This window comes from Gadus chalcogrammus, chromosome 11, assembly GCF_026213295.1.
Source record: "Gadus chalcogrammus isolate NIFS_2021 chromosome 11, NIFS_Gcha_1.0, whole genome shotgun sequence".
Taxonomy (NCBI): Eukaryota; Metazoa; Chordata; class Actinopteri; order Gadiformes; family Gadidae; genus Gadus; species Gadus chalcogrammus.
The window spans coordinates 2,554,458-2,575,359 of NC_079422.1; the positions used below are offsets into that span (position 1 = coordinate 2,554,458).

The 20,902-nt window shown below is 43.4% G+C and overlaps 1 protein-coding gene across 1 annotated transcript in view; it reads left to right on the forward strand.

The window, feature by feature from the left end:
* ankrd28b (ankyrin repeat domain 28b) overlaps positions 1-20,120 on the forward strand; it is a 76,325-nt gene extending 56,205 nt beyond the window's left edge. Inside the window, exons 9-28 of the mRNA XM_056602219.1 lie at positions 4,626-4,704; positions 4,827-4,941; positions 5,545-5,627; positions 9,583-9,646; positions 10,691-10,759; positions 12,496-12,636; positions 12,790-12,901; positions 12,987-13,013; positions 14,741-14,815; positions 14,901-15,102; positions 15,205-15,292; positions 15,370-15,487; positions 15,656-15,875; positions 16,225-16,312; positions 16,422-16,505; positions 16,608-16,753; positions 16,880-16,962; positions 17,065-17,147; positions 17,284-17,375; positions 17,843-20,120. Of these exons, the coding sequence (XP_056458194.1) occupies positions 4,626-4,704; positions 4,827-4,941; positions 5,545-5,627; positions 9,583-9,646; positions 10,691-10,759; positions 12,496-12,636; positions 12,790-12,901; positions 12,987-13,013; positions 14,741-14,815; positions 14,901-15,102; positions 15,205-15,292; positions 15,370-15,487; positions 15,656-15,875; positions 16,225-16,312; positions 16,422-16,505; positions 16,608-16,753; positions 16,880-16,962; positions 17,065-17,147; positions 17,284-17,375; positions 17,843-18,129 (2,256 nt within the window). The 3' untranslated portion in view covers positions 18,130-20,120. The remainder of the gene's footprint in view (positions 1-4,625; positions 4,705-4,826; positions 4,942-5,544; positions 5,628-9,582; positions 9,647-10,690; positions 10,760-12,495; positions 12,637-12,789; positions 12,902-12,986; positions 13,014-14,740; positions 14,816-14,900; positions 15,103-15,204; positions 15,293-15,369; positions 15,488-15,655; positions 15,876-16,224; positions 16,313-16,421; positions 16,506-16,607; positions 16,754-16,879; positions 16,963-17,064; positions 17,148-17,283; positions 17,376-17,842) is intronic.
* The last annotated feature ends 782 nt before the right edge of the window (positions 20,121-20,902 follow it).

Consider the following 20,902-nt stretch of genomic DNA (forward strand, 5'->3'; position numbering starts at 1 on the left):
GGGGCGCAATTCCAGGTCCATCCAAGCCGTTTTCTGAATGGACCTGGAAACATACTGGGCAACGGGGCTCTGGTAAAGCAAACCAATCGCTAGAAACGCTACACTGACTTCTCGCTACTCCTCCCACAGTCAAATCCTTTGTATCCACAGGTTCACGGTAGCGTTTTGAACACATGCTTCGCGTTGTGCCGGCGAAATGCACATTTCTTGGACCCCTGCATAACTGCTTGCAGTTAGGGGTCCAAGCCAACAGGTTGGATCCCTATTGTTTTTGTAAGGATTTTTATTCTTACCCCCCTAAAAGTGTGCCCAAACCGTAAATGGTGCAGACACGCCAATTGCATGACTAGATCCAGGTCTCTTCGGACTACGCAGACGACAAAATTCAGACACGCCGGTCACTAGGTGGCGCTATACCAAGGAATACGCGTTTGGGGCTATAACTCCCACACCGAACCTCCCACAGTCCAAAACGTTATACCAACAGATGCACTGGAGTCTGCTGCATCTTTTGGCATAGGCCACGCCCATTTGCGTCGATAGAAATTTTCGGCAAAATCGCGAAAACCGCTAAACTGCCTTATCGCTACTCCTCCCACATTTCTCGCCCGATCGACACCAAACTTTGCACACAACATCTTCAGAACACTTTTTTGATCCGACCTTCGACGACGAAACGGTAGCGTTTTGAATATTGGTTTATGAGCTAAATTAGACGTGGAAAATCAAAAATCCAAAAAAATCCAAAATTAGACATCGGATCGAGTCCATAAAAAATTCTGAAAATTTCGCCATTAGGGGGCGCAATAAACGAGGAAATTGTATATCTTCTACAAAATTTCGCCATCAGGGGCCGCCATAAACGAGGGAATTGTTCATCTCCCAACTGGCCAAAGGAATGTTCTGAAAACGCGTTTGGGGATATAACTCCCACACCGAACCTCTCACAGTCAAAACCTTTATATCCACAGGTTCACGGTAGCGTTTTGAACACATGCATCGCGTTGTGCCGGCGAAATGCACATTTCTTGGACCCCTGCATAACTGCTTGTAGTTCTAGTTATAATAATAATCTAATGTACAAATTATTGTTGCATATACTTGGTTTATAGATTAAAGAAGAATGGGTTAACTCCATTCACTGAACGGGGCGATCCACTTTATTTCCAGCGCTCCCAACAGAGTCAAAACAGCGACCCACACGCAGACACTTCCGTTCTCCTCCTTCAGAATAAGAGTCCCTAACAGGAACTGGGTTACATATGCATTCATCAGTGCTTTTAGACGTGTTTCCAATGGCTTTGTTTGTGCGAAAGAACGGGCTGCGTTCAATGAAACCAAAACGGTTTGAGCCTTCTTTTTAAGTCCATGATTGAGCCCCGTTTATAAACAACCCTTCCGGGTTTTGTCCGTTGGCTTGTGTCGATACGTCATCTGTAAGCGCAGGACCCCGAGTCGATCTGGCAGCCGAGTCAATCCGGTACCCAAACCGGCTTCGTTTTCAGTTGGTCTCATTGATGTACGTTGACGCTGGAGCGTGAGGACGTTTTTTCCCGCTGATCGGGCTACTTTTGGAGGACGTTCAGGCAGTGTTGCCAGATTGGGCTTTTTTTCCCGATCTATTGGGCTACTTTTAATCACAACGGCTCGCTATTCTCTTAAAGACACACACACACACACACATACACATACACATACACACACACACACACACACACACACACCAGCAATGCCGGGCAATACATTTGAACTTTTACATTTTTAGCAATGCTTTGCGCTTTTCATTCAGCTGTCACTTTATTTGTTTCCAACCATTTACTTTTTCTTAAATGGCGTGCATTTTTACATTTTTACTCCATTTAGACTATTCAACTTTGGTCCAAATCCCTTCACTTGATTTAAGCCATTTAACCTTTCTTTTTGTCTGAATTAGTGATCAATCGATATATCAGCCGGCCGATATTATTGGCTGATATTTGCGTTTTTACGTGTATCGGTATCACCAAATACTTGGTTTTATACATTTTCTTAATAGGCCTACACTTTCCATTATGGGCAAGTATGTTATGCTATTGAGCAAGTAAAACATAACAGCCACTTGCGCTTCGGGCAAGTGGCTTAGAGAGCTTAAAGTCAAGGCCAGACAATTGTTATTGTGTTTAAGTACATGTAATTAAAGAGGACTAAGGTTTTTTTTAAGTCCACATGTATTGTTGACATTGTCTGTGTCCTGTGGGGTATTCCACGAACTGAGGTTTAACAAACACAGTTAACGCTGAACTCTAGGTTGATTGACCCTGTGCCAACTAAACCAGAGCTGTTGGTTCCACAGCACGGGTTATGCAATAGTTCAATCAACACGGGGTTGGTTAACAAAGGGTTGTGCACGTCCACGCCAAACCTATAAAGACGTGATGTATGGATCATGGAAACCATGATCGAAATGGCGAAACTTGCCGCTTATTTGAATTAAATGGAACTCCAGGTTCTCCTAGAGAGCTATGACGAGGAGAAGGACATATCACAAGGAAGGGGAACTCTAAAGCCCCTGCAACCGAGAGAACCAAAGCCTGGCAGCGGATCACTGACCGCGTAAATGTGTAAGATGTCAAAAGCATGATCCTTAATATTTGAGGCATGAATCTATTCATATCCAAGTTAAGCATTCTTAATGTTCCTACCACATAACACTTTTCTTCTAAAAAAATACGTTCTCCGATGGCTCCCAAGCGGTCAGCGGATCAAGTAAAAATGAAGTATAAAAACATCTTACAAACTGTTAAGCTTTTCCCACCATTGTATTGGTATATTTTGTCAGTCCAGCATTTAAATTGTCATACCATATTTGTCACTCCTGCATTTATATATGCCCTTTTTTTAATTCAATCGTAAAAAGGCAGACAGTTGGCAAACTGGATCTGGCCCTCAAATTGTCTTGACCCCGTTGGAGGAGCTGGCAATAGAAATAAATTCAGGGCGCCCTGGCACCTGGAGGTACCTCCTCAGAGAGTCATGGGCCATGTGAGGGTACCCCACTGGTTGAATGTAGGTTTTTCTGTTTTTCTTGTATTTTAGATTTTGTTTATTTTCGAAGTAACACATGCAAACCGTGTGCGTGCCACAGCGCAAATGTTCCAAATGTTTTTTTGGTAACTGGGTAGAAAACCTAAAAGTGACAATTCATCAACTTCACAGATCAAGATGGATTAGTGCTTGTAATGGAGCCGCCGGCTACGATCGAACATTCTCCAGTGGATGTAAGTCCGTTAGGACTATTTTGTACTTTCTGTTGTAAGTGCCTCTCGGCAAACTCTTTGTATGATAGGAGGCCGATGAAAATTTTGGTCCGCACGTGGATGGGGTTGGCTATGTAAGGCTGGAGAAGGCTATTTAAATATATTAAACATTTACGCGAGAATCTATATCTCTCCAGCAAAAAGTCATCCGGATATGCCAAGATGTCGGGCCGTGGTCTTATTAATTGCTCCCGGTGGATTGCAAGAATAATTTGCGCTCCGATATCGCCTCTCATCAAAAGGGCCTGCCATTGTGAACACATGAAATCTGCGGTGAACGCGGGTTTAAATACCCAAAACCGGGTTATGTTCCAAACTTAACCTGTGCAAAACTTGCTCCGACCAGGTTTGTTTCAGAGCATATGTTTCTATAGTAACTAACATACCGTGTTCATTTTGGAACGGAAAACCTAGGGTTACCGCAAACCCTGGGTTAACTTGCCCGGTTATGTGATAAAACCGGCTTTGTGGAATACCCCTCAGATATAAATCAGCCATAATCTTTCTTCAGCTCATATCAATCCATTATTCCAAACAATTGTTTAGCAGCTCCAATAGCTGTATATTTGTTTCGTCCCAACGAATCATACAGTTGGGTGTGCATACAGGTTGCCTTGTCCAGGACGTTTTCTCCATTTGAGCAGGTTTTTATTCTGCGTCTACAAGCGAAGCGATTCTGAGCGAAGATCATTGCTGCATTTTAGGCAGTGTGTTAATTCTGAATGCCGAGCAACGTTTCAATAAGTCGCAGGAGTACGTGTAGACGTACTGTACGTGTAGGAGGCTGTGTTTTTAACGGATTGTAGACTTGGTGTTCGCTCCTGAATCAGAATGAGGTGCTCAGTTCCCGGTTGTATGGATTTACGTAAACGAGGACCTAAACATAATTGCAACATTTTTCCTGCTTAGCCATGTTTCTGCAACCAGTGGGTCAAAGCAAATTGTTCCAAAATTTACTACCATGCTCATGACAAGGACAAGTCTCAGTTTTTGAGCATTCGCAGTGGCGTGTAAACACAGAATCCAAACTTGTTGATTAGTTTGTGTGTGGGAGAGGGCAGTTTGTTTGCACTTCCAAACAAAGATCCAGCTATGGGAGCTGCCCAACACTCGTTGGTGATACAGTGGAGGTTAACGGCTCACCAACTGCCTAACGTCAGAATATGGCAAAAGCGTTGAGCTTAACCCAAACCACGCCTCAGTAACATTTCCACATGGCCTATCTCAACACCTACCCTGGGATCTTCACATACTGGCCAAATCCTTAAAGGCATTTGAAAATAATATTAGTTGGTAGCTCACTTGTGACTTCCTTCTCCACCAATGCAGAGTAAAGATGGAAAGACTCCTCTCCATATGACGGCCATCCACGGGCGGTTCTCGAGGTCTCAGGCGGTCATAAAGAACGGTAAAGATTATTAGCTGTTCATTCCCCTCCATCAGTGTTTTATTATCTTAATCCAGCAATTCAGTGCATTAAACCACCTTGTTGAGTTGCAACTTTCAATTCGGCTCACTCTCTTCCTCTAGGGGCGGAAATCGACTGTGAAGATAAGAATGGGAACACTCCGCTGCACATTGCGGCTCGATACGGACACGAGCTGCTGATCAGCACGCTCATCACCAATGGAGCTGACACCGCCAAGTGAGTGTGCCATGCCCTGGCTCCCAGGTGGGCCGGGCCCTCGTTTCTGTTTGTATTGCAGTATAACATGTTTGATGACTTGTAGAAAAAAATACCTGGTCATTCATATAGAAGCTTGCTTAGTTAGCATATACTGTAAGAACACTTAATGATGTGTTTAACCTATTTTAATATGTACAATAATGCATACAAATGCCAAAATGCACAGCGATCTTTTTAGGATGTCTGTCTAGGATGTAAATTTTACATATAAATGCTTCTTCAGGGTCTTGTCTCAGCCCTTGACGAAGTCCACTGTCTGTTGGTCTACAGCTAACTATGGCTGCCATCGATTTCTATTTATCTGGCTCTCCCTTCACTTTACTTCCTAAAAGAGAGGAATTCCAGCCTGTTGGATGGGTTGACACTTGGCCTTCCTTTGTTGTACGCCAGCTTAATTTAGCTACTTTTACCAGACCTGAGATGGATTAAATGTCCTCAATCCACAATATTGGTGCATTGGTACCGCTGCCATACAACAGATAAAACCTTTTTTTTGTGCGATTTTCTTTTAGCTCAAGTATGTTCCTATGAATGTGAGTTTAATTTTAGTGTTTTTTTCAGACGAGGTGTTCACGGGATGTTCCCATTGCATCTGGCAGCTCTTAGTGGATTCTCTGACTGCTGCCGGAAGCTCCTCTCATCAGGTATGCTATGCTTTATTACACTTTTATCTACTGGCTTCACTCCCAACAAGTAAGTAAGTAAAATGTATTTATAAAGCACATTTCACACAGCTTTCACTGACCAAAGTGCTGTACATAAAAAATAGTGATATAAATAAAATAAAGTAAAATAAAAATAAGTAAACAAATAATTACAATATGAGACGAGCAACAGTAGGCAGATAGATCAACAGAAACAATGACAACAGGAACAGAGACGGCAATGACAACAAGAGACATATACAGAGTTACAGATGGGGCAACAGCCGGAGGGTTAGAAAGCTGGGAAGGATAGAGTGAAAAGGTGAGTTTTGAGCCTAGACTTGATGGTGTCCTATATGTGTTATGGACGGAGCATTTTTAACGTCCAGGGGCAGTTGGTTCCACAGCCGTGGCGCTGCAACTGCAAAGGCTCTGTCACCTTTTCGCTTGAGCCTTGACCGAGGCACATGGAGGAGAGCATTGCCAGATGATCTGAGAGACCTGGGGGCTTGGTGGGGATGGATAAGGTCAGAAATGTAACTAGGGGCCTGTCCATTAAGAGCTTTAAAAACAATCAGTAAAACCTTGAACTGAATTCTAAAATGAACAGGAAGCCAATGCAAGGAGGCAAGAACTGGTGTGATGTGGTCATGTTTTTTAGTGCCTGTCAGCAGTCTGGCAGCTGCATTTTGGGCCATCTGAAGGCAGTTTAGTAGGGACTGGGGTAGGCCTATGGATAAGGAATTACAATAGTCCAGCCGTGATGTAATGAAGGCATGGATGATTTTTTCAAGGTCTTTAGGAGACAGGAAAGGTTTGATTTTGGCAATTACGCGTAACTGGTAAAAACTGTTTTTGACAGCAGCACAAATTTGCTTGTCAAGACAAAGCTCTGAATCAAGGATGACACCAAGGTTTCTAGCATGGGACTTGACAAAAGGTTCAAGGTGATCTAGGTTGCTGACAAGAGTGTGTTTTGATTTGGGAGGGCCAAAGATCATGACTTCTGTCTTATTGCTGTTTAACTGAAGGAAGTTAGTTGCCATCCAGCCTTTAATATCCTCCAGACAGTCCAGGAGAGGTTGTAAAGAGTCCTTAGACTTCAGTGGAAGATACAGCTGAGAGTCGTCTGCGTAGAGGTGGAATGAGATGTTATGTTTCCTGATAATGTTCCCTAGCGGGAGCATGTACAGGCCGAAGAGGACTGGTCCAAGGATGGACCCTTGTGGGACCCCATAGGAGACAGGAGCAGTGGATGAAAAGAACTGACTGATGGATACTGAGAAAGTCCTATGTTTCAGATAGGAGCTGAACCATTCGAGGGCTGTTCCTTTAATGCCAACCCACTGTTCAAGGCGGGTCAGAAGAGTGTTATGATCCACAGTATCAAAGGCAGCACTAAGGTCTAATAAAACCAGGATAGCATTTTCACCAGAATCTAATGTGAGTAACGGATCATTTGTCACCTTTAACAAAGCTGTTTCAGTGCTATGGAGAGTTTTAAAGCCTGACTGAAGGGGTTCTAATATTTCATTTAAATCTAAAAAAGGTTGCAGTTGTGACGGGACAAATTTTTCCATCACTTTAGAAATAAAAGGAAGCTTAGAAATGGGGCGATAATTTTTTAGACACTTAGCATCCAGGTTGTGTTTTTTAAGCAGAGGCTGGACGACCGCAGAGTCGTTAATGATGTTTTGAATACTTGGGCCAACTGTATCAAAAGTGTCCTTAATGATATGGGAGGGGACAACATCATGAGGGGAAGATGTGGGTTTCATATGTGAGACTATCTCCCTAAGCTCCTCTAAAGAAACTTGTTTGAATGTGTTAAAAATGACTGTAGCACCTGAACAGCCAGGCGTAATGTCAGATGGGGAGGGGTTAAACTGGGATCTGATGTTTTCAATTTTCTCAGTGAAAAATTTTAAGAATTTTTACACAGATGTCAGTGGATGCGTCATCATCTGGGGATACATGGGGGTTGATAATGGAGTTTATGGTACCAAACAGAATTTGGGGTCTATGGGAATGTTTATTTATGATATCAGAGAAATGTTTGTCTCTGGCTTTTTTGGCTGCTGCCTGATAAGTCACCAATGCATTTTTAAAAATGTCAAAAGAAACAGTAAGATGGTCTTTCTTCCACCTTCGTTCAGCTATTCGACAGGCCTGTCTAAAAGAGCGGGTGGGTTCATCCAACCACTGTTGGGATGTCAGTTTGGGCCGCCTGTATTTAAGGGGGGCTACATAGTTTAAGATGTCTGAGCAAGAGGAATGAAATAGGGAAATCAATTCATCTGGGTTGGAGGGAAGCCTATCAGCAGTTGAGAATGCAGTTTTTTTGAACATTTCAGAGAACTGGATTGCAGTGTGGGAGTTAATATAACGGGAAAAACGGCCTGGGGTTTTAACTGTACACATGGGGTTAGATAGAGTGGCATCAAACACAATAGGCATGTGATCAGAGAACGATGCGTCCTCGATGTTTAATTTGTCAATAAAATCCCATAGGAGAGAATAAGATCAAGAGTATGTCCGAGTACATGAGTAGCCTTGTCTATGTGCTGGAGAAGACTGAAGGAATCCAGGACGTGGCAGAATTTGCTGACCATGGGTCTGCCTGGACAACAGACATGGATATTGAAATCACCCAATATCAGCAGACGGTCATGTAATGGTACAAATTGCGACAAAGTCAGAAAAATCGCTAATAAAGTCTTTATCTGGCTTGGGAGGCCTGTAAACCAATGCGCAGACCAACGGAGTTGTAGTGGATTCTATTTTTACGCACTGTAGCTCAAAGCTAGAATAATTCCCAGTAGACAGTGTCCGAATCTTTAAACGATTTTTAAATGCCAAAGCTACTCCGCCACCTCTTCCAACGCATCTCGGGGTGCTAATGACGGAACAGTTTGTTGGACAGAGTTCACCAAAAGCAGATAACTCACCGGGTCCAGAGGCATTCCAAGTCTCAGTCAAAAACAGTAAATCCAGATCATGACCCGTGAAAAAGTCGTTGAGGATGAACGTCTTATTTGACACAGACCTGCAGTTAATCAGGGCCGCTTTCACAGAAAGCACAGAAACCTGTTGACAGCGAGTGAGTTCCAGAGGTCGGATGTTTTGGAGGTTCACTCCGCCGCTTCGGACGCGCAGTCTTGGTCGGGCCGGGCTGGCGGGGATCTGCGTCCGGTATGGAGCGACGGACAGATGGCAGGAGTACCTGGGATCCCACGAACGCCGGGCCAGGTAGAGGTCACTGTGTCCTCCATAGACAGTGGAGAGCTGGCGAGTCCGTGGCTGCGCGGGGGAGAAACTCATTTCTCTCCTGATTCTCACCCGGATGCCGCCGCGATTTCCCCTGTTCCTACGCCGTTTCTTACGGTAGCCAGCGCAACAGGGAAGCTGGTGGATACAATCCGCAGAAGGGTGGATGAATCTGGGATGACGTCTGTTGAAGGATGGAAGGGTGGATGAATCTGGGATGACGTCTGTTGTGTGGAGCAGGAGGACACTCAAGAGTTTGAGACTCCTGAGCGCTTTTGATGCGCATCAATGTTTGGCGATCATAAGTCCATAATGCTGCATCGGAGTAACGCCAAAGAAACAGTAGAGAGAACACAAACCGATAACACATATAGGACACCGACCGGACAGGTAGGAGCTGACGGCAGGCCGACAAACACACTGGCGCCATCTTGCCCCTCCCTCCTAGCATGTCTCACAACAAACATAATATTGCATGTAATAAAGTCAACAATCAAAATGTCCTACAGTATGCTTATGTTCTTTTGTCATTTATTTGTTTCCAGGTTCTTTAAACCCAATTATGTCAACCCATTATAAATAGGTGGAAACATCTCATCATATATATATTTTAGTATCTGATGTACACAGTGGTGTGAAATAAATAATGTGGTTCATATGCGGCTAACTATCATCTATTCTGTTGAAGGCTTTGATATCGACACTCCAGACAACTTTGGGAGGACCTGTTTACACGCTGCAGCAGCTGGGGGGTAAGGACACTTGCACTCCAAAGTCCTCATCTCGCCAACTGCCTTTATTTAGGGGTCCAAGCCAACTGGTTGGATCCCTATTGTTTTTGTAGCGATTATTATCAGGGGTCCAAGCCAACAGGTTGGATCCCTATTGTTTTTGTAGCGATTTTTTTTATTTGGGGTCCAAGCCAACAGGTTGGATCCCTATTGTTTTTGTAAGGATTATTTTTATACTTCCCGCCTTGAAAGTGGGACCACAGCCCAAACCGTAAATGGTGCACACACGCCAATTGCATGACTAGATCCAGGTCCGGCACCGCTACTCGGATAACAAAATCCAGACACGCCGGTCACTAGGTGGCGCTATACCAAGGAAAGACGCGTTTGGGGCTATAACTCCAAACCGAACCTCCGACAGTCAAAAAAGTTATACGCACTGATTCACTGGAGTCTGCTGCATCTTTTGCCATAGGCCACGCCCATTTGCGTCACTAATCTTTTTTCACAAAATCGCGAAAACCGCTAAACTGTTTTTTCGCTATTCCTCCCACATTTCTTGACCAATCAACACCAAACTTTGCACACGTCATCTTCAGACGCACACAAAAAAATAAATCAACGACGAAACGGTAGCGTTTTGAATATTGGTTTATTAGCTAAATTAGACATGGAAAATCAAAGATTAGACATCGGATCGAGTCCAAATTTTACACACATGTTGGTGCTAACCTTAATGTCATTCGATAAAAAAATCGGAAAATTTAGCCATTAGGGGGCGCAATAAACGAGGAAATTGTATATCTTCTACAAAATTTCGCCATTAGGGGCCGCCATAAACGAGGGAATTGTTCATCTCCTAACTGGCCAAAGGAATGTTCTGAAAACACGTTTGGGGATATAACTCCCACACCGAACCTCCCACAGTCAAAACCTTTATATCCACAGGTTCACGGTAGCGTTTTGAACACATGCTTCGCGTTGTGCCGGCGAAATGCACATTTCTTGGACCCCTGCATAACTGCTTGCAGTTCTAGTTATGCTTATTGTTCTCATGCCTTCCAGGAACTTGGAATGTCTCAACCTCCTCCTGAACACTGGAGCAGACTTCAACAGAAAGGACTCCTTTGGCAGGTCGGTACCATTGCCAAGTGCTTTTTTCTTCTCAGATCTTTCAAGTTTTCTTTTAACAGTTTGGTTAAATTAATATTTAATTATTTGACATTTATAATAACATTGTATTTACATGGGGTGTAACGTTTCACTGATACGAATCGATGCACCGACTTAAACGTTGCAAATCGGTTGCGTGAACCTTTAGCCTGATATCATACCGGTTCAATACAGATCAGAAAAATGGAATTTAAGGATGAGGGCGGCTCCCTGTTTGTGTATGTTTTTGCACGTGCGTTTCTGTGTCACACGAGCAGGCAAGTCGCGAATCTGAAATCAAACTTGTGGAAGTCCTTTGGGTTTTGTAAGAAGGAGGGAAATTTGACAAAAGCCTCACTATTTGTAAGTTGTATAAGACAGCTATCAAGTTTATAAATAAACAAATAAATAGATATGTAGTTCTACATTTGTCTTCCATTTTTTCCCCAAACCATTAAGAAACAAATATAAAAACCTAACATTTCTTGGTCCCTGTACCATCTATCTATTTGAAAGTAGGCAATGGCTCTTTTATAGAAGGCTTATTTTAATTAATAGAAAATGAATGTGTTAACATTAAACAAATATTAACCATCTTATCATGTTGAATCATATCTCATCAAATCACACCGGATCGATTTTAAAATGCATCGTCCCTGTATCGTAGCACATGTATCTAGTATCGGATTGTCCTGTAAAGGAGAGATGCACACCCCTGGTATTTACAATTCAATGTAGCTTGCTTTGGAAAGAAGCATTGGCTAAATAATTAAGTATCAAATTAATGATTTGTTAAAGGTCCCATGGCATGCTATTTTAGTGATTCTTGAATATAGATATTAGTGGGTCCCTAACACAGTATTTGAAGACGTTACCGAAATTCTGCCATGGTGCAGAATTACAGCTACTACGAGCCAGTCGCACATTGAGCTTCATCCAAACGCTCAGTTTCGGTGTCTGTAGCTTTAATGCTAATGAGGAGGAGAGAGGCGGGTCAAGGAGGAGGGTGGGGCTGTGGCCCTGAGCAGCTTGCGGCCATGGTACCATGCGCTCTGTTTACAGTGGATGTATCACAATGGCAAGGCGCACACAGCCTTTGGCCGTGTTCTATAAATATTAAAACACTAGAATATAGAATATATAACACTAGGGAGTCCTGGAGCTCTATATCTAAATAATATCATATAATCTATATTATCTCGGCCAAAGATGTGTGCGCCTCCCACTTCCACATCAATCTGAAGTAGACTGAAATGCGACATGGAGGTGGAAGGGATTGTTGCCCGTTATTGTTGACTGTGAATCTCTCCCTCCGGAGCCTCGCTGCCCGCTGTCGAGGGACCACTGCCTCGGCAGCGGGGCTCAAGCGGGAGACAATCGCGGGCAACAATCCCTTTCTCCCCCATGTTCATGTATTTCAGGGAGTCAAAGCCAAAGTTCCTTTCCCCCAATTCCTTCTCAGCCTTGGCTGAGATAACCCTCACTACAGTCTTGTGGTGGAAATACCAGAGACATCAAAAACCTGACGTGTTATGCATAAAACCAACAGCAGAAAGGTTATCCAAATAACACAGAAGTGTACAGCACCTGCATTACAGTGTGTGTATTCACACACACACATGTGGCGCTCGCACGGTCATAGCTGATTGGGCAAAGCAGAGAAAGGGGAGGTAACATTTCCCCTTATGACAATTTTCATTGCATCTTGTTTCACCTAGAACACCGCTGCACTACGCTGCCGCTAACTGTAACTACCAGTGTCTGTTTGCCCTGGTGGGCTCCGGGGCCAGCGTCAACGACCTGGACGAGAGGGGCTGCACACCGCTGCACTACGCCGCCGCCTCCGACACAGACGGGAAGTAAGAACAACCTGTTGACATTTCAAGTTAATAATGCTGTGGCCTTGTTGGAGTATCCAAGTCCCATGCATGCTCCCTTCCAGTTGATATAACTCTACAGTTGCATTGACTTTTGCCTTTTCTTTTACTAAAGTGTATCTCTTGTTTGAACAGGTGCCTTGAGTACTTGCTGCGAAACGATGCCAATCCAGGGATCAGGGATAATCAGGGGTACAATACGGTGCACTATGCCTCTGCATACGGACATCGCCTCTGTTTGGAGCTGGTGAGGCTTTGTGAGGCTTTTATTGCATTGTCCATATGTCCCATTCCGTAGTCATGTCTAATGGTTGATCCTTTATCCTTCACAGATCGCTAGCGAAACGCCTCTAGATGTGGTGAGTGTCTGTTATTGAATTACGCAAGTAACACACTAGTGTGTATTAGAGCTATAACACTTCAGTTGAGTCTTGGTCCAGTTATATGTAAATATTATATGTAAATAAATTAGAGGCTGACAATAATAGATTTTAGGGGACAATACCGATATTAGGGAGTAAAACATTCCCCATAACGATATATCGGCCGATTTTTAAAATCGAGATCTATTAGCCGTTATTTGATGTATATATCGTGGTATCCTGGGGCTGGACTAGCAATGCTTCGAGCCACAGCAACATCAAAGTAAAACCATGAGCTAAAGGGACCAATGACCTGTAGTATGGGGAGCAGCATCAACCTTCCCACAGAACATCATAATAATAATCATAATAATAATAATGCATTTTTTTATCGGCGCCTTTCTTGACACTCAAGTTCACCTTACAAAATCCGACATTCATAAGAGCAAGCAAAAAACAACAAAATAATAAAAATGTTCAAGAGGAAAGAGTGGGGTCATTCTAGTCACAAGAATGCAACTGACTTTAAGGGATTAGGCTTGTCTGAATAGATGAGATTTGAAAGTGATAATGGAACTGGAGTGTTGGATGTCATGAGACATAGAATTCCAGAGGTGGGGGGCTGAGCGACTGAATGCTGTTGACCCCATGGTAACCAGGCGAGCAAGATGATGTAAAACAGTAATGTGTGTGTGTGTGTTTGTCTTTTTAAATGAGAAAACCAGCAGTAATGTTTAAAATGTATTTAAATCCTGCATCTTCAACTGCCGACTAAAGGGCTGATTATGGATCACGCAACGACATGACCACGCACTTGCTTAGACGTAGTCTTGAACCTTTATGGTTCTGTGTCGGGTTTACCTGTCACTATGCATGTCCGTGGTAAAGAGAGAACAAATAGTTGGTCTTTGTCTGTGCATTATATTACTTTACAACTGGTCTACCACTAGAAGTTTTGATTATGGTATGGATTCTAGCAACCTGAAAGCTGAATATGACTCAAACAATGGGCAACAAAAACAGAAGATGGGCTAGTTGGTCGTCGTTCAAATTCAAAAAGACTTTAATTGTCCCCAGGGGGCAATTGAGGGCACATAGCAGCAGCATTACAACGGACAGGGCCATGTCCAAATAAAAAACAAACAAAAACAAAAACACAGCATTGCTACCTGGCAGACAATACACACAAGCACAGGTGTCTACAAATACACACATTTATATAGATATGTATAAAATATGCAAAGTCGTTGTCTATTATGGTCATTACATTCGAAGTCTATGTGACCGAATACAAAACGTCTACACTTTTTACAGATTACTAGTGAGTAAAAAAGAAAATGTAGTAGTTAGCGGACCCATCACCTTAAACAGCTCATGTTTGGAACAAGGATGAGGATCGTTCACTAGCCCTCTGCGCTTGCCATTCTCTACCTTTATGTTGTTCTCTTCTTATCACTCAGCGTAACAATCACTGATGTTATTGATAATCTTTTTTTGTTGCTGGCTGCCTTTATAGTGCATTTGTTTAGAATAATTATATTCCAAAATATGCGAAAATCAGGCATCCTCTTTTTCATTATCCCTTTACAATCTGAACTGCGTGCGCACCAAAATCATATATTTTTTTAAAGAGATTGTTACTTTATGCTGAGGCCTTATGAATCCAGCCAGCATCTTGATGTGGTTAGAAGGTTTTGACTTTTCTTTTTTTGTGGCTTGTTCAGTTAATGGAAACCTCAGGGACGGACATCATGAACGACTCGGATGTCAGAGCTCCCATCAGCCCGCTGCACCTCGCCGTAAGGACACCCAAAAACCCTTGAGAGAAAAGGCCTGTGATAACCAACAGATACAGTGTGAGTTCATTGTTTTGATCTCTTCCAGGCCTACCACGGCCACCACCAGGCTATGGAGGTGCTGGTGCAGTCCCTGCTGGACCTGGATGTGAGGAACGGCCAGGGGCGCACGCCTCTGGACCTGGCCGCATTCAAGGGCCACGTGGAGTGTGTGGATGTCCTGATCAACCAGGGAGCCTCCATCCTGGTTAAGGACTACACCCTAAAGAGGACGCCCATCCACGCCGCAGGTCGCAAGACACTTCTTTTTCTTTCAGTAGCCTTGTGTCACATGAGTTGTGGAGACCTTTTTGAACAACGTTACTAACGTTACTTGTCTTCTCCACCCTCAGCCACCAACGGTCATTCAGAATGTTTGCGTTTGCTGATCGGAAATGCTGATCTTCCCAGTGCCCCTGACATTCAGGATGGGAATGGACAGTAAGTAAAGCGGTTGAACTCCAGGAACAATCTGCAGTGTTTGAAACCAGACATTTGACATTTGTTGTGATTCTCAGGACCCCTCTGATGCTGTCTGTGCTGAGCGGACACACGGACTGCGTCTATTCCATGTTGAATAAGGGTGCAAGTGTAGAAGCCAAAGACAAGTGGGGTCGGACAGCTCTTCACAGAGGAGTGAGTAAGACTTCATATACATTCTTTCAAATATCTGATATCAGCAAAAATGTCCCCGCCTAACCTTCTGAAGGCCTCTGATACATGAGTGGGTTGAAGGTTAATCTGCCTGTGATTGATCCCCCTGACGGGGAAACCCCTTGTTAATTGGACCCCGACGTTTGTCAGGCGGTGACGGGACATGAGGAGTGTGTGGAGGCCCTGCTGCAGCACAGCGCCAACTTTCTGGTCCGTGACTGCAAGGGGCGGACCCCCATGCACCTGGCCGCAGCCTGTGGACACATCGGTGTGCTGGGGGGCCTGCTGCACGCCGCCCAGTCTGTAGAGAAACTTCCTGTCCTCACAGACAACAAGGGCTACACCCCTTTGCACTGGGCCTGTTACAACGGTACGCAGCATCTTTCACACTGATTGGTTAACCTGTTTTTTATCGCAGCTTACCTTGTTTTATGTGCTTGACTGAATAATCTAAATCCTACTAACTGGTTCCTACTCACTTTTCTACAGCTACACTGCACTCTGTCAAGTTTTCTTTTACAACTTGCTGTGGCTCATTTTGTAGTTACTGTAATGGTTTTCACATTCCCGAATTGTTCTCAGCCTCACAAGCCGCTTTTGAAAAACGCATCTGCTTAATTTCATAAATGTAAATGATGTACCCCGACAAATCTTTACTTGGAAGATTCGAATGATGTCACAACCATGCCCCATGTGTTTAAATGCCCTCAATACCTCAGGTCACGACACATGCGTGGAGTTACTGCTGGAACAGGAGGTGTTTCACAAGACAGAGGGCAACTTGTTCAGTCCCCTCCACTGTGCTGTGTAAGAGCCTTCCATCCTCCTCCTCATCACAGCTTAAGGGAAGGGACATGAGTGTGCCGTTTGAATCTTGATTATGCTGATATTAATGTTTTATTTTTTTCTTGTTCAGTATCCATGACAACGAAGGAGCTGCAGAGATGCTAATAGACACAATTGGGCCAGGAATTGTGAATGCAGCAGACACCAAAAACAGGTACGCTATTAATCATCTTGCCTTAGCATTGCAGTTCTGTGCTGGAAACGTTCATTTTTGCATCAATTGAACTAGAGCAATTGATGGTTTTGTGTTGGACAGGACGCCACTGCACGCAGCCGCCTTCACGGACCACGTGGAGTGTCTCCAGCTGCTGCTCAGCCACAACGCACAGGTCAACAGCACCGACTCCACTGGGAAGACCTCGCTCATGATGGCAGCAGAGAATGGCCAGACCAATGCTGTCGGTACGGCCACCCCCCTCCAAACCAACCATATGCAATATATCAAGTCATTATATTGCTATGTAAATTATCTACGAAAGCCCTTTCAACGTGTATGGAAAATGTATTCTCGTTTATGTTCTTGCACAGAGCTGTTGGTTAGCAGCGCAAAAGCGGATCTCACGTTGCAGGACGCGGTGAAGAATACTGCGCTTCATCTAGCCTGCAGTAAGGTCTGTACTGCCACAACATTATGCTGGTCTTAGATTTTTAGGGACATTATTCTTTGTATAGTATTAAATTCCTATCAACATATTTATCTCTATCCTTTTTAGGGACATGAAACCAGTGCCTTGTTGATATTGGAGAAGGCTACAGACAGAAACCTCATCAATGCGACAAACTCAGCCTTACAAACGTATGTTTTGCATCTCCTGATGCATCAATCGGCTCTGTGGCTATGAATGCTTTTAATTCATGTCCTCTGAGGCTGTAGATGAATGTCTATACAGAACTGATCAATGATTATTATTGTCATTATTTAATCTCTGAAGGCCTCTTCATGTGGCTGCAAAGAACGGTCTCACAGTGGTGGTCCAAGAGCTGTTGGCAAAGGGAGCCAGTGTGCTGGCCGTTGATGAGAATGGTGAGCTCCTGGATTCAACTTCCTCCACTTATTCTACATGGTTACTATTCAAAACGGACATCCCCATTTTCAATTAATCTTCTAGTGCCAGGGCTAGTACTTATTAATTAATAAGTACAAATGGGTGGTGAACAAACTCCATTGAAATAGCTATCAAATCATGAGAAATTTTGTAAAACAACTAAGATATTGTTTTGTGAAACCCACCTGTTATAGGCTATGAATGATACACTTTTTAATCTATAATGTATCACAATTTGATGTTTTTAATTTTGTTACACTAATAAACCTTAGAAATGTCACTTTAGTTCACTGTAATGAACCTTATTGGAAAAGTATAAAATTGGATTTGCGTAGTGTTATTCATATTGTAATAAAGCCATATATTGGGATAATGGTGATATGAGAAGTGCTTACCACTCATAAAGTAACCAACTTCTCTTCCCCTTGTCTGTGGTCATCTGCAGGTTACACCCCAGCCTTGGCGTGCGCCCCCAACAAGGATGTGGCCGACTGCCTTGCTCTCATCCTGGCTACCATGATGCCTGTGTTCCCCTGCACCCAGGCCCCAAGCCTGCCCTTCAGTGCAATCAACCACTACACCACGACCAGCCCCTCCAAGAGCATCACCTTCGACAGCCTGCCGGCGCTGCAGGACGAGCACAGCTCCTACTGCAGCTTTAACAACATCAGCCACCACGACGGCTCCTACAAGGACGAGGAGCTCAACGACTCCGACTCCGAGACCTACTGAGGGACCAGGAGCAGGACGCACCCCCCCCACTCTTATACACCACGCGTACACGTACAGAAACACACACGCTGTGTCTTAAAAATCACCACTCCAGCTTGGACAGAGAACGAACAGACGAGCCAAACAGGAGCCTTAAGTGTCCCCTCAGAGACAGACGGAGGGGGAGATATGGCGATCAAGCGAGAGGGGGGGGTAGAGATGTTTCATACGTCCCAAACCCCCCCCCCCCCCTGACCTCATTCAGCACAAGGTGTCTTTCACAGCAGATTGTGGACTGGAACAGTGAACTGCTGCCCCAGCAGCCCACCGAGACCTTCAGCGCTATTTACTGACTGCGTTGACCGGGTGTTCAGCTTATCTTTACATGGCAATAAACAAAAGAGTTGAAGAGGGAGTGTAGCACTGAGTAGAAAACTGAGAGGGACCAAACAAAATGTTGATACATTTTGAAGCCGGTTTTAACTGTGTAAATTGGGCTTGGACATTGATGGGGTTATTCGGATACATAAATTGAAGGCCACATTTCAAATTGTCAAAGCGATAAGCGGCTGAACAGGGCATACTACAGGAGGCCGGGGGGGGGGATGACTTATTTTAAACACCAGAGTTTTAATGTACCCATTTTAATTTCTTTAAACTCCTAGCCTCAAGGAACATAGTATTGGTTAAACAAAGTAATTATAAAAATGAGATGTGCAAGAAGGTTGTTTCTAAGTTGATCATGTGATGAATAAATTATTTGTGTTCTATAAGTTCTATTTATGTCATTTTGTGCCTTCATTTTTTGCTAAAACCAATGGCTGGGTTTGTAGGGGCAGTTGTGACAGAAATCAATGACGTACAGAACCTAGGTAAGTGGTGTATTTGTTCTTAAAGCACTGACACAATACTAAGGGTGTCGTTATGGCATGCCTTGCTTTCTGAAGATAAACACTGTAAACCAATGGTAGAACAGCATTTGTATATCTTCTCTTCGACATATGTTAATCGATGTACTGGACAGGTTTTGCTTGTTCTAACAAAAAATAACAAGCATCTGATATTATAGACTATTAAAAACTTCTGTTTGATCCTTTGAAGATTCATTTGAACTGGAAATCTGCTCCGATCTATTTGCTAGTTTCATCTAAATATAAGAAATTATTTTCCAAGCTTTTCTTAAAAGATTAAACGAGCATGTTCATAAAACAATGACTGTGAATTCAATGCTCCAATGAATTATTTTGAGTACCTGAGATTGCTGTCTATTTTGAGTAATAAATGCATAATGATATTTAACAAGAAACTCATTGATTTTTTTTTTCTGAATATTAAAACCTTTAGTCTAGACAAAAAGAAAGTCTCTTGGTTGTTTACATTTTTGCTAATTAATTAAACTTGTATACCTCAATTCCATGACATCTATGTGGCTGATATCAAATATAGTTTTCAGTTCTATAATAAAAACTAGAACTGCAAGCAGTTATCCAGGGGTCCAAGCGATGTGCATTTCGCCGGCACAACGCGAAGCATGTATTCAAAACGCTACCGTGAACAACCTGTGGATATAAAGGTTTTGACTGAGAGGTTTGGTGTGGGAGTTTCGGCCCCAAACGCGTTTTCCGCTACCGTTTCGTCGTCGACGGTTGGATCAAAACGGTTTTACTGATTTGCAACGCGAAACATACATTCAAAATGCAACCGTTTCGTCAACGATGGTCGGATAAAAATAGTTTTGCTTTTGATAAAAATAGAGTCTTGTCGTGTGCGTCTGAAGGTTTCGTGTACAAAGTTTGGTGTCAATTGGGCAAGAAATGTGGGAGGAGTAGCAAAAAGTCAGTTAAGCTGTTTTCGCGATTTTGCAAAAAAAACGCAGACGCAAATGGGCACCAACAGATGCAGCTGACTCCAGTGAATCTTTCCGTATAACGTTTTTGACTGTGGGAGGTTCGTAGTGGGAGTTATAGCCCAAAACGCGTTTTCAGAACATTCCATTGGCCAATTAATTTAGGAGATATACAATGTCGTCGTTTTTGGCGCCGCCTTGTGGTGTAATTTTCTGAAGAGAATTTTCCTTTTCCAAATAACTCCCGCCCACATTAATAATTCTTGGCCATATTTTCTATATAGACTCGGGTTTGCCCCTTGACGGTTTCCCTTGAGTTTGAAGAAAATTCCTTTAGCCAATTAGAAGATATACAATTTCCTCGTTTATTGCGCCCCCTAATGGCTAAATTTTCCAATTTTTTTATCGAACGACATTAAGTTTAGCACCAACATGTGTGTAAAATTTGGACTCGATCCGATTTCTAATTTTGGTATTTTTTGAAATTTTGCGTTTCGACGTAAAACTTAGCTAATAAACAAATATTCAAAATGCTACCGTTTCGTTGTCGAAGTTCGGATCAAAAAACTGTCCGACGATTTCTTTGCGTGTGCGTCTGAAGATGTTGTGTGCAAAGTTTGGTGTTGATTGGTCAAGAAATGTGGGAGGAGTAGCGAAAAAACAGTTTTGCGGTTTTCGCGATTTTGCGAAAAATATTCATTGACGCAAATGGGCGTGGCCTAGGCCAAAAGATGCAACAGACTCCAGTGCATATGTGGGTACAAGTTTTTGACTGTATGAGGTTCGGTGTGGGAGTTATAGCCCCAAACGCGTATTCCTTGGTATAGCGCCACCTAGTGGCCGGCATGTCTGGATTTGGTTATCTGAGTAGCGGTGCCGGACCTGGTTCTAGTCATGTAATTGGCGCGTGTGCACCATTTACGGTTTGGGCTGTAGTCCCACTTTCAA